At 39.8% G+C, this 14551-nt stretch overlaps 1 protein-coding gene across 1 annotated transcript; it reads left to right on the top strand.

The window, feature by feature from the left end:
• The first annotated feature begins 10921 nt into the window (after positions 1 to 10921).
• On the top strand, positions 10922 to 11404 carry LOC133082623 (ubiquitin-conjugating enzyme E2 variant 1-like). The gene has a single exon (XM_061179301.1). The coding sequence runs from the start codon at positions 10922 to 10924 to the stop codon at positions 11402 to 11404; it is 483 nt and encodes a 160-aa protein (XP_061035284.1).
• Positions 11405 to 14551: the final 3147 nt, after the last annotated feature.

Raw genomic sequence — 14551 nt, 5'->3', positions numbered from 1 at the left:
AGTCAAATGAACTAAGACTACAGTTGGCCCTCTGGGCATTCTGCACCCACGGGTTCTACTACGTTTATGATTCATGGCTGGTTGAATCTGTGGATGCAGAACCTGCAGATATGGAGGGCTGGCCGGAGGGCCATCTCTGGGACTTGAGCATCCCTGGATTTTCGTGTCTGGAATGGGTCCTAGAACCAATCCCCTATGGATACTGAGGGGAGGGATGACTGTATGATTGATGGATTAATTCACACCCCTGGACCTCAAAGGTTCCCCTGACCTCAGGTCACTGACCACATGAATCCAATGTCTCCAGGCAGCCAGCAGGGCCCTGCTCCCTTTGTGTTTCCATCTGCTAAGATTTCAAGGGGATGAGTCTTACTTTGCTTGTCTGTTACTGATCTTGTGCCATGATCTGGCTGAGGACATTGCCCCCTCTTCTCCAATGCTTCTTTTTTCCTTCTCTGCAAAGATAGGATCTTCCTCCAGTGTTCAAGCTGTATTCACACTCTGCACCCTGACTCAACTCAGCCAGGTACACGTTAGACCTGAAGCTTTCTCACGGCTCCTGCTTCTCTCTCTTACCTTTGCCAACTACTGGCCTCTCCTGTTTCCCTCCATCATGCCAGCCCTGAAGATAAGCATTTGGCAATTTATGTCCTATGCCCCTGTCTTACATTGCATACCAAAGAAGAAAACCCTTAGGAATTTGAGGGCAGGTAGTTTATTTGGTAATTGATGACAGGAAGCGCCATTGGGGGAATGAGACAGGAGACAGGAAGGGGAGGAAGCCACAGGAAATACATGCTATTAGAGGTTAGTAATATGTACAAGTGTGGCTCAGTTTTGCTGGGGGTAGGGGATGTGTCTGGAAGCCAGAATAGAACACATCTCAGAGTTACCCCCCTCCTTTGAGTTAGGTCTGGTATTTATCCTCCACTTCTCATTTGTCATGGCTTAGGGCTGTTCCCTAGTAGCATTATCTTTCTAGGGGCATTAACTTACACTTGTGTGAAATAAAGTCTTTAGGCAGAAGTTTGCAGTGAGGCATGGTTGTCAGGTGCTTGACATTGACTGTTGAGGGAGTACAGGGGAGATACTAACAGAGGCTGATGAATGACTTTCTTCCCCTACTACTGATACTTTTGCCATCTATACAACACATAGATGAGGGCATCCCCACTCCATGTATAAGCTATCCAGGCAGTGGTATTTTTCAGACTCCAAGAAAGGGTTCATCTATAGTTATGTGCCTCATTCATGCCTGTGATACTCCTTACCAATTTGTTTGTGTAGTGCATCATAACTTTCAAAAGCTAAATGCCACTGGACTCTAGATCTAAGTCCTCAATATCCATGTTCATCCTCCTGCATGACCCCATAGTTAACTGGATAAAGGGCAGGGAACTGACCTTGGAAAAAACCCTAAGATTCTTTCGTAGGAATTTGGCACTGTGATGGGAGAATCTATTTTGGTACCAAATATTCAGTTAGGTAAATTTGGGAGTTGTGAGACGGCGATGTATGCATCAATAAATGATGACAACCATCAATAAGTCCCGACTTCAGACAGAGAGATAAGGTAACTGTACAGAGAGAGACAAATTGCAGCTGCTATGATGTGTGTTGCTTACTAATACCATTCCAGTGGCTTGTTCGTATCACTGGGGATGTCTGTCTGTATTGCATATCTTTGGGTTTAATGTATTATACCTGGATCCTTCTGACAGATTTCTTCTTTACATTTAAAATTCAGGCACTAATTCTTTACTCTGAATGAGCTTACCAGATGGATTTCCTTCTGAATCTGCTTAAAGAAGAAGCACAAGAATACTAGGATATGGATAAGGGATACAGAAGGTTCATGGCCTCCACTTTTACCACACCAGGGTCAGACAATCTGGGGTGAGGTGGTGAAACCAGACATAGAGAGAACAAATACCTATGTAATGTCCTTTTTCTATATATGAGAGAAATGCTTTTTAGTGGAGATGTATAGTATCTTCGTCCAAGAGAATCTCAGTATTACTCATTCATAATATTTCTGAATGCAATTTCTGACACAATTTACAAACACATTGTGAATATGATTTTTTTAAATAAACTTTAAAAAAGATTTTAAGGAAATGGTAGATTCGCATGCAGTGGTAAAAATGAAGAGATTACATATACATTTTGCTTAGTTTCCCCAACAGTAACATCTTACAAAATTATAGTATGCTATCATAACCAGGATACTGACATTGATACAGACTAATCCCATCACTACAAAGATGTCTCATGCTGCTCTTCAGTGGCCAAGCTTACCTCATTCTCATTCTTACCATCTCTTTTAAACTTGACAACCACTATTCTATTCTCCATTTATTTCTACAATTACATCTTTTCAAGAAGATTATATAAATGGAATCATACCGTATGTGACCTTTGGGTATTGGCTTTTTTCACTAAGAACAATTCTCTGGAGATTCATCCAGACTACTGTATCAACAGTTTGTTCCTTTTTATTGTTGAGTAGCAGTCCATGGTAGGGATGTGCCATAGTTTGTGTAACCATTCTCCTGTTGAAGAACATCTGAGTTGTTTCCAGTTTTGACTTACAAATAAAGCTACAGTGAACTTTCATGTATAGGTTTTTGTGTGCAAAACAAAAATTTTCATTTCTCTAGGATGAATAGCCAACAGTGCAAATGCTGAGCTGTATGGCAGTTGTATGTTTAGTTTTATAGGAAACTGCCAAATTGATTCCAGAAAGGCTGTGCCGTTTTACATTTCCTCCAGCAACATCTGTATGAGCAGGTTTCTCCACAGCCTCTCTAGAAATATCGTTGCCAATATTTTTAATTGTAACTATTCTGATCGAGGCATGGTGGTATCTCATTGTGGTTTTAATTTGCATTGTTGTAACATCTCATGATGAACATCTTTTCATATGCTTGTTTTCCCTCTATATATCCTCATGAAGTGCCTCTTCATATCTTTTTAACATTTTCTAGTCAGATTTTTTTTTTCTGGTTGTTGTTTTACTGTTGAGTTTGTTTTTTTTTAAATAAATTTATTTATTTACTTTTGGCTGCGTTGGGTTTTCGTTGCGCACGGGCTTTCTCTAGTTGTGGCAAGTGGGGGCTACTCTTTGTTGCGGTGCGCGGGCTTCTCATTGCGGTGGCTTCTCTTGTTGTGGAGCACGGGCTCTAGGCACACGGGCTTCAGTGGTTGTGGCACACGGGCTCAGTAGTTGTGGCTCATGGGCTCTAGAGCGCAGGCTCAGTAGTTGTGGCGCACGGGCTTTGCTGCTCCGCGGCATGTGGGATCTTCCCAGACCAGGGATCGAACCCGTGTCCCCTGCATTGGCAGGCGGATTCTTAACCACTGGGCCACCAGGGAAGCCCTACTGTTGAGTTTTGAGAGTTTTAATATATTGTAGATAGTAATCCTGTGGGCAGATATGTGGTTTGGTTACAACTATTTTCTTTCAGTCTGTAGCTTGTGTTTTCATCCACTTAACACAGTGTTTTTATAAAACAAAAGTTTCTAAATTTGATGAAATCTGCTATTAGTATTTTCTTTAATGAATTTCTTTAATGGATTGTCCTTGAGCATGTCAAGTCTAGGAACCCTTTGCTTAGCCTTAGATCCCAAAGGCTTTCTCCTTTGTTTTTTCTAAAAGTTTTATAGTTTTAAATTTTATGTTTAAATTTGTAATCCATTTTGAGTTAATTTTTGTATATGGTATGAGATTTAGGCTGAAGTTCATTTTATATATTTGCCTGTAGATGTCCAGTTGCTCCAGCATCATTTGTTGAAAAGGTAACTTTTTCTCCATTTAATTGCTTTTGCACCTTTGTCAAAAATCAGTTGAGCAACCAGCATTTCCCATACTCTTTATATAATACCTCTAAGCATTGTACTTAAATCATTGCTAAAAACTTTGCAAAAATGTGTTAGCTTTAGTGTTCTTTAAAAAATAATTATTTCATCTTTCCTGATCATAAACTTACTCACCAAAGTATAATAGCCAAATGCTTTGATTAAATGAAGCTTAAAATCAAGTGTAATATCCATAATTCTGTAAAAAAAGTCTTAGTTTTGCCTAAATATTTATTTCCATCTTAGATAGTCAATAATCACATTTCTTCTGCAGTGACTTCTTATACTGAAATAAATGACCTAAGGATGCCTTATTGCTGACATAGATCAGAGTTAGTTGCTAATGAAATAACTCCTTTTTAAGTAACTCCAAATAAATCTGCTGATCCATAAAAGATTCATCTTAAAGGAATCCAATTCATTTTCTGCCTCTACCACTTCCATGGACATGAAACATCTTTTATATTCTACCTTGTTTCAGCCATTCAGCTACTCTCTCTATCCTAAGAGTAGCACCTGGCTTGTAACAGTCTAACTGGGAGAGATGATACATTTAGTAAGATGTCATGACCACAATATGAAGGACAGACCCCTCTCAAAAGAAAAATGATATTCAAGAATGTCCTCTGGTGTAAAAATTAATTCCAGGAAACAAGGGTTTGCTCCATTTCAAAGATCAGAAAGGCAGTGCTGAAAAAGCATTCCAAAGACAAACAAAACCCATGACTTAAGCTTCATTCCTGGGAATTAATTCCCTGTGTCATTTTGTATCTGGGGCAACAGAGGATGGTGCAGTACTTTAGCAAAAGCAAAATGCAACACCTCAGCAGATGTCTTCATAGCCAGAATCTCTTCAGGTCAAGAGCACCATCCTATCTTGTGTACCTTTGTAGGACAGTCCTTTCCAGGTAGATAATAGTAAGCTTGATGAATTTTTACACCCATGAAACCAGCACCTGACATCAAGATATAGAACATATCCAGCACTCTAGGAAGCTCCCTTGTGCCCTCTCCTAGCTAATACTCCCATTCAGAGTATGGCTTGGAAATGGAGGTCATGCCTTTTTTCTGGGTCTGCATACAATGATAGAATACGTGTAGGAAAAAAAAAAGACATCTGTCTGGAAAAAATTATGAAATAAGGTATATATAGACATTTTTTCCTAAATCTCAGGAAAAAAATGATGCCTATTTTGTTCAGCAAAATGTTTCCAGCATTGGATAAATCGAATAGTTATTTAAATGGTTGCTTTTAAGGAGTTGTGTAAGTTGTGATGGCTATCGATTGTTTTTAAGTTGTTAACTTGTGTATTTATGAGTAGAAAATTATGAGTTATATGACTGAGTATTCAACTCAAAATGTGGGTCATGAGATGTTGCTGCTTCCATGTGGCACTGTACAATAAAAAGAGATGATACTAAATCTACCTTTAAGCATCACTTGTCCCTGAGCAGAGCACTGAAAATATATTGCCCATGTAGAAGCTCCAGAAATATGACCTGATGACTCAGAAAAGCTTTCATTCCATGGGACCAAGTTTGCACACTTTGAAATGAGCCTGTCTGGAAGTGTTAATTCAACAGGGCATTTTGACAATTTTGCATAATCTTTTTATTTCTATTTTTAAAAAATATTTTAGTAAGCAAACAGATCTTAAGGGTAAAGCTTGATGGATTTTTACCCCCTGAAACCAGCACCTGACATCAAGATATAGAACATATCCAGCACTCCAGGAAGCTCCCTTGTGCCCTCTCCTAGCTAATACTCCCAAAAGTTTTGGCTGTTTTTTTGAACTTGATATGAAAGGAATTATACAGTTTGCCCTCTTTTGTGTTTGACTTTCTTTTGCTCGATACTATGTATGTGAGTTTCATCCATGTATTTGCATATATCGGTAGTGTATTCTTTTTATTGCTGAGTTATATCCCATTGTATGAATGTATCATATGTATTTATCCATTCATCCATGGTTGCACATTTGTGTCGTTCTCAGGTTTTGGCTGGGAAGATCATTTTTTGTCCATGCATTTTGGTACATGTGTACACATTTATGTTTGTGTATGTGGCCAAGAGTGGAATTACTGGATCCTAGGGTATTTGTATTTTAGCCTTGCCAATTGCTGTTAAACATTTTTCCAAAGTGGTTTTACCAATTTATTTCCAACCAGCAGTGTGAAAGAATTCCAGTTACTCTACATCCTTGCCAACACTTGGCATTGTCAGTCCTTTTAATTTTAACTATTCTGGTGATATCTCATTGAGGTTTGCAGTTGCAATTCTGATGACTAATAATATTGAGCAGCTTTTCATATACTAATCACTCTGTGTTGGATGCAAATCTTTTAATATAAAAAGTACCATAAAGTAGATGTTCTTATTTTTCTTCTAGATCTTAGATAAAAACAGCTGTCAACTCATAAAATTTCCTAAAACTATTCATTATTATCCCAAATTAATAAACTTGAAGAAAAGAAACCAGAATCACATTTTAAAAAGCCACAGGTCAGTGATAAGAAAGTACTATAACTGCCAAGTTTCATCTCAGGTAGCTTTTCTCTTTTTGTTTTTTATTCTGTGCTAATCATAGAAAGTCCAGGGTATAATGTCTGTCACAAGTAATCAGAGAGGTACATTATCACACTACGTATATCAGTTATATCTCAAAAGGTGATAACTGTTAGAGCAGTGTAAGGGTTTGGAGTTTAGGATAAAATTTCATAAGATGCCAATGTTAAGTGGCATTTTATTTGACACATGTAGGTATTTTATACTTTTATATTTCTGACTACTGGATCATAACTGCATATGAATTACTCATAAATGTATAATATAGAGAACTATTTAGAGACACATGGTACTATATATGAATATTCATCTAAAAAGCTCTTGATAGTTCATTAAACTTCACAGTTTGTTGGAGGCACATAAATGGCAAAGACTATCCACATTTCTGAAAGCAAGAGACAGTCTCAGTGAGACTTAGGTCATAAATGAAGGAAGAACTCCATACTCTAGCATGAACATTGAATCAGGTGGTGATGTTGAAATCCTTATGGCAATTAATGTCACTGGAAGTTTGACTGAAAATACAGCCACCTCCACTCCACCAGAAGGTCTGAATCTTACTGGGCCACTAACCACTTAACATTTGCCCACAAGTACTAACATTGTGTCACTGTTACTGGCTACATATATAGAAATAAGTGCAGCCAGTTTTGTGCTTGCTAAAGACTGAATGTTTGCATCCTCCCAAAATTCGTAGGTTGAAATCCTAATCCCCAGTATGATGGTATTTGGAAGTAGGGCCTTTGGGAGGTGATTAGGTCATGAGGGTAGAACCCTCATGAATGGGATTAGTACCCTTATAAAAGAGATTCTAGAGGGATCCCTCATCCTTCTACTATTTGAGACAGCAAAATGGCTGTCTATGAGCCAAGAAATAGGCTCTCACAAGACAACGAATCTGCCAGAGCCTTGATCTGGGACTTTCCAGTCTCCAGAACTGTGAGAATAAATGTTGTTTAAACCACCCAGCGTATGGCATTCTGTTACAGCAGCCTGAATGGACTAGGAGAGTGCTTTTGCCTTAAATCAGATGAGTTTGGCTTTAATTAATGCAACTGAATGATGATGATCAACAAGGTAAATTGTGGAGTCAGACTTCCGTATGAGTCCTGGGTGAATCACTTAAGAACCATGTGAGCCTCCTTTTCCTTCATTGTAATAAAGAAGCTGGTAAACAACTGTCTCTACCTTTTCGTAAAGTTGTAAAGATAATCTACATTAAATAAAACCACAAAATGAAAAATACTAGAGTAACAATACAAGACCTTGTTCTCATTAGACATTTTGGACATCTAAGAATACCTGTCCCCAAGAGAAAAATGCATAAAAAATAAAGTGGTATGTTAAGAAGTTCTTTAGATTGGCTATTGTTGGATGGTTGTTGGTGTTCGATGGATTTATGAGTTCCTTATACATAGTCTTGGGTCCACTTTTGTGTATTTTCAAAATTATCCAAAATATAAAGTTAAAGATGTTCATTAAAGTAAAATAGAATAGAAATAGAGGAAAATGCTGCAATTCAGTGGTTCTCAAAAGTGGTCCCTGAGACCAGCAGCATGAGCAGCTTTGTGGGATCCGGTATGAAATGCAAATCTTCAGGTCCCACCCTGAAAACTCAATATAAAAACTCTGAGGGTGGGACCCAGCAGTCTGTTTTTAAACATGCCCTCTAGGTGATTCTAATGCACCCTAAAATGTAAGAACCACTGATGTAATGAAAATAATATTGGTCCAAGAGTTAAGAGATATGAATTGTAATTCAGAATTAATTGGGTTTGTGATCTTGGACAAGCCACTTACCGTCTCTGAGCCTGCTTCCTCATCTCCAAATGAAGTCTGGATTGTGTGACCTTCTGGGCCCTCATCTCCAAGTGCAGTTAGAAAATATAATATCATTTCATAAACAAAATATTTCAGATTTCCCATTATAAAGGGCATTGGTGTTTGGATTTTACTATTAAGTCTAGATGACTTGGGTTGATTTACTTGTGTCTTTAATGATTCTGCATTATATTTGATACAGAGTGAGAACTTATACTTTCTATAACTAAAATACATTTGAGAAATTTACACGTAAGCTCTGAGTTATAACTATTTATTAATAAAGTCTTAGTATGAATCTTAAAAGTGTTTTTAAAGGCATTTTAAACACCAAAGCTTGTCACATATTTCTGCAAGTCTGCCACATTCCTCTATTTCATAAAAAGATGTTAAAAATGCACAGTGTCATGAAACTTGGGGCACTCTGAGTTATCCTTAGGGTGGGCAGAGAGGACATGAACTGAGGGGCAGAGGTTAGGAATAAATTCTGTGAAGTCCCACCATCAATTGCCAGGACCTTTCTGGAGCTGAGCATTTGAAAATATAAGCTAAGTAATTAGGAACATGAGGCATGTTAGACTTGGAAGGGTATAAGCAAAGACCACATTCAGAAGCAGAGAGAGAAGCCAGGAGGTCTCTTTTTTTTTTTTTTCCAGATGTGATCAAGCTACAAGGAGGAAGGCCAGAGCTTCCTTTGCTGTCATCCCATGTAACCCCCCAGATGCCGATAGCACTTCTTGAGACTTGAAGCCACCAGGGTCGCTCTCAGAATTGAAGCCTTGTTCCTTTCAATCATTATTAAAGAGCAATTTAATGGGAAACCAAGAAAGCATCATGTGACTGGGCCCTCAGGGTTCAGAGAACGTAATATCCAGGGCTGAGAAAAGGGGTCAGTCCTCAGTAACAATCCAGAGGAAGCCAATTCCTTCCCAGAGCGGTCTGTTATTTGTAGGTTTAGATTGCAGGGGGCTTGAGGAACAACATGGCAGTGAGTTTCCTGGGTTTTTTTTTATCACTTCCATACATCTTTGTGACAGGATGCTACAAAAGCTTCCAACACAGAACTGCCAACAAGCACAGATTAAAACAAATCAAAACAAAACAAAAAAACCTGCTTTCCCTAGCTAAAGGCCCAGAAAATGGGTACCTTAACAACAGAATCCTTTTTGGCAATAGCTACCCTACTCCAGCGCAAAATAAATGGAACATTGGAAAAACTGTACCCCTTCCCCAAAGTTCCACTGAAGCCAGCGCAAAATAAATGGAACATTGGAAAAACTGTACCCCTTCCCCAAAGTTCCACTGAAGCCAGCGCAAAATAAATGGAACATTGGAAAAACTGTACCCCTTCCCCAAAGTTCCACTGAAGCCAAGCACAAGCAGATTTTTCACTCTGCCACTCCCCCCTGCACCCCAGAGAGGTGGCAGCCCTCTGATTCCCCTGCCCAGTGGAGCTGGCAGGGCTGAGGGGGGTGCTAGTCATCTATCCTCTGCCCAGCATAGGCAGGCTGTGCACCAATTCCCCTACAGGAAGAGTACTGGCGAAGCTGAGTGGAGATCTGATCTTCCATTCCCCCACTGGCCAGAAGCAGGCGTTATTACCATTCTCCCTTCCCCCCAGGATGGTGTCAGTGGGATCCAGCAGTGAACAGACTCTCCACATCTTCCTGGAAGAAATAAGACTAAATGAGGTGGTATGAGGCAGAGCTAGTCCCCACTAGGCTTCGCAGTCCTTTCCCTGTGTCTGTGGAACACATTGGGGAGCAGATTCTCAACTCCCCCCACCAGCAGCAATGAGGTAGATGAGGTGATGAGAGGTGGAGCTGGGAGACACTCTGTTTCCCTCTCCTCATGTAGTGTCAGTGGGGTCCAGCGGGGAGCTGAGCTTCCACATTCACTCAGCATCAACGAGGCAGTGAAAGTCAGTGTCACACATCTGCTGGGAAGATGTCAGCAGAGGGAAGGGCTGGCTGAACTTCCACCTCAACTGTCTGCAGTGAGGTGTAAGTGCTCTCTTCCTCTTTTGTAAGGGTGATGCTGGTCGGGTCCAGTGGGAAACTGAACATAACCCCCACCTGGACCTCATGCTACACCTCAACAGGTGTAATAAACTCCGATCTAAATCTCACACCTTATACCAAAAAAAAAAAAATTCAAAATGTTCATGCATTTAAATGTAAAACTTAAAACTATAAAACCTTTATGAGAAAAGAAATACTAGGAGAAAATCTTTGGGATCAGGTTTAGGTGAACAGTTGTTAAACTTGATACCCAAAGCATAATCCATAAAAGGAAAAAAATGATAAATTGGACCTCACTAAAATTATAAACTTTTGCTCTGCAAAAGACCCTGTGAAGAAGATGAAATACAAGCTTAAGACTTGGAGAAAATATTTCTAAAGAAGAATATGACAAAGTAGTAGTATCCAGAACATATGAAGAACTCTTAAAACTCAATGGAAACAACAAAGGAAAAATCCAATTAGAAACTGGGATAAAACATAAACAGACACTTAACCAAAGATAATATTCAGATGACAAAGAAGCATAAGAAAGATGTTTGACATCATTAGCCATGGGAAATGCAAATTGAAACCACTCTGAGATATCACTACATGTCTATTAGAATTCCTAAAATTAAAAAAAAAGATAGTGAAGGAGCGACAGCAACGCAAGATGGCAGCCACCGCAGGCTCGCGACTAAAAGTCCCTTGCAATTTCCAACTGCTGGAAGAACTCAACGAAGGCCAGAAAGGAGTAGGAGATGGTACAATTATCTGGGGTCTAGAAGATGATGAAGACATGACACAAGATGGACAGGGGATGATAATTGAGCCCCCAAGAACAATTTATGAAAACCAAATATACAGCCTTAAAATAGAATGTGGAGCTAAATACCTAGAAGCACCCCCCTTTGTAAGATTTGTAACAAAAATTAATATGAATGGAGTTAATAGTTCTAATGGAGTGGTGGACCCAAGAGCCAAATCAGTGCTAGCAGAATGGCAGAATTCATATAGCATCAAAGTTGTCCTGCAAGAGCTTCAGTGCCCAATGATGTCTAAAGATAATATGAAACTCCCTCAGCCGCCTGAAGGACAGTGTTACAGCAGTGAACCAAAAAGAAAAACCACCAGCCCTCCCTTAACCCCCATTTGATTTAAACAGTCTTCATTTTCCACAGTAGTAAATTTTCTAGATACGTCTTGTATACCTCAAAGTACTGGAAAGGAAACTCCCATTCAAAGGCAGTTTATCTTAAGATACTGTAAATGTGATACTAATTTTTTTGTCCATTTGAAATATATAAGTTGTGCCATAACAAATCATCCTGTCAAGTGTAACCACTATCCACATATGAACTTCTGGGATCAAGAAAGTGTATTTAAATCGATTCCCATCATAACCGGTGGGGCACATCTAACTCAACTGTGAAAAGACACATCACGCCATCACCTTGCTGCTGATTACATAGCCTGGGGTCTCTGCCTTCTCCCCTTCCCCTCCCCCTGCCTCCTCCCTCCCTGCAACAGCCCTCCAGCTGGGGGTGGCTTCTTAGAGTAGATGTGAGGGTTTCAGGTCACAGCCTGTGGGACTACTGCTGGGTGTGTGTGGGGTGCTTCGTCTGCACCCCTGGTTTCTTTCTTTAAGTCTTAAATGGTGCCCCCCTTCCAAGCCATCATCCTCTTCCCACTCTCCACTACCACCCTTGGCGAAGCACAGATTGTAACCCCCTCGGCTCCCCTCTGAAATTGGCCTTCGGTGAGGAATTCAGGGCTTTCCCCATATCTTCTCCCTCCACCTTAATTGAGGGTGCTGCTTTGTCCTTCCTCCTCCTCAAGTCCCTTTTTGCACCATCACCACCCAGCACTTTCCATGACACTTCCTTGCTTTGGCCAGAAGCCATCAGGTAAGGTTGGAAAGCGTCTCTGACCTCCCTCATTTAGTTTTGGAACCACACTTTTTACTCTCCACCAGCCTGGGAAATGAATGTTGGGTGCTCAGCCCTGCCACCCTCTGCTGTTGTCATCAGCTGATGCATTTTTTTAGCTCAGGTTTTGATGAGGTGAAAAGAACAGTCACCAGGGTCACAGACCTGCCAGCTCTCAAAGTCCTTGGTGGTTAAACTTGGAGAAAGGCCACAGAAGACACTTGTAGTCACACACAATCCCTCTGAATGAATTGTTTTCTTTTTCTGTAATAGCTTTTGCTTTTAAAATTTGAAGAAGTTTTAAACAGGGCTCTCATTGGGTCATCCTCGCAATCCATTTGGGTCTAGTTTGGAATCTGACAACTGGAACAAAAAGAACCTTAGATTCAGTGCATACTTTGATTTCAGTGCTGCTGCTTCTCACGGCCCTCAGCAGGGATAAGAAAGAACTTGCTTGCACCCCAAATGGATCCCCAAAATTGGTGGGCTTGACTTCCTGGCAAATTGCTGCGTTTTTCCACTTTTCTGTTCAGGACCACTAAATGCTGAGATGTGGATGCATACCAAAATAAAAGCAATTCATTGTATTCTAAGGGTTTTTTTTTTTTTTTTTTTTTTTAGTGTTTGTGTAAAACCACCTTTAGAAGTAGCAACCATCAAGTCTGAAAACAGCTGATGTTACCATTAATCTTTTTCTGGGGAAAACCTTAGTTCTAAGGACTTAACGTCCTGTAAGTAAAGTTTAACATAACAGTATTCCATAAGCAGCCTTTTCATTTTTCAGACCATTGCCTGATTTTAATATAATAAAAAGAAGTGTGCATTAATATTAAAAAAAAAATAGTGACAGCACCAAATGCTGACAACGATGAAAAGAAACTGGAACACTCAAACTTTGCTAGTGGGAATATAAAATTTTACAGCCCCTCTGGGCAACAATTTGGCACTTTCTTATAAATCTAAACATGAAACTGCCATATTGCCCTGCAATTGCAATCTTGGTTATTCATCCCAAAGAAATGAAAACTTATGTTCACACAAAAATCTGTACACAAAGGTTCAGAGCAGTTTTATTTGTAATAATTGAAAATGGACACAACCCAGATATCCTTCAAGTGGTGACGGGTTAAACTAACTGTGGTACTTTCATCCCATGGAACACTTCTCTCAAATAGAAAGGAATGACCTATCGATACAGGCAAAAAGAAAAGTACACAGAGTGAAAGCACCAGTCTCAAAAGGTTATGTGCTGTATGATTCTATTTATATAACATTTTCGAAATGACAAAATTGTAGAGATAGATGACAGATTAGCGGTTGCCAGAGGTGAGCAATGTTGCGGGATGGGGTGTTGGCAGTGATAAGACTGTTCTGTATGTTTACTGTGATGGTGAATCTACAAACCTACATATGTGACAAAACTGCATAGAACTAAACACACACACATGAACAAGTAATACTGGGGAAATCTTGCAGGGGAAGTAATACAGGACAGTGTTTCAAGAGAATAAAATTTTATAACATTGGTCCTTGCTACTCAAGGGGTGAGCCTGGGACCAGCATAATCAGCATCAACTGGAAGTCTGTGAGCAATGTAGACTCTTGGGCCCACCCCAGACCTACTGAATCAGAATGCCAGGTCCCTGGGCAATTCGTACACACATTCAAGTTTGAGAATCACTGGTCCATACTTTATAACAAGAGTTAAAGGCTCAGCTCCAAGTCTCTGGATGCTCTTATGAGTATAGGCACCATGTCTGTCTTCTGCAGTACTATGCCTTTTGCCTAACACAGTGCCTGGCACATAGTAGATGCTCAGTAAGTAGTTTATTTTTAAATGAATGAACTCAGTTCCCATGTACCTTGTAACATTTTCCCAGGTCTGGAGATGGGTCTCTGCTCTTAGTGACAGGACATGGTGTACCTGAGAGAGTATGACATTTGTACTCATTAAGCCTTTTTAAATTCAATCTTTCTAGTACTGACTACATTCTAGATACTGTGCAAGGTATGGGGGAACGCAGATTTAATGTATTGTCTTTAAGAAGAATTACCATCTAATAGGAAAGGCAGATATGGAAATAAGTATTATTTGCTGTAGTAGAGTTTATCATCTTCACCTCCTTTAGCAAGAGCTTCCGGAAACCTCTTCCCTCCAGAACTCTACTGTAGACTTGCAAATGAAGGCACCTGGGTATGGAGGAAGGCATACTGGACCAAGAACAACAAGACTGTGTGTGCTACAGACTGGGTATTTGGTCTTAGGCAAGTTATTTCACTTTGTAACTTTCATTATCTTCAGCTGCAAAACAAAGATGAAATCATCTCCATGAGACTACTGAAACTATATATTTGGAAATACTGTGTCAACTGAA

Source organism: Eubalaena glacialis, chromosome X (assembly GCF_028564815.1).
Source record: "Eubalaena glacialis isolate mEubGla1 chromosome X, mEubGla1.1.hap2.+ XY, whole genome shotgun sequence".
NCBI classification, from domain to species: Eukaryota; Metazoa; Chordata; class Mammalia; order Artiodactyla; family Balaenidae; genus Eubalaena; species Eubalaena glacialis.
The sequence above is the reverse complement of the archived record's forward strand: the minus strand, read 5'-3'. Positions and strand labels throughout refer to the sequence as shown.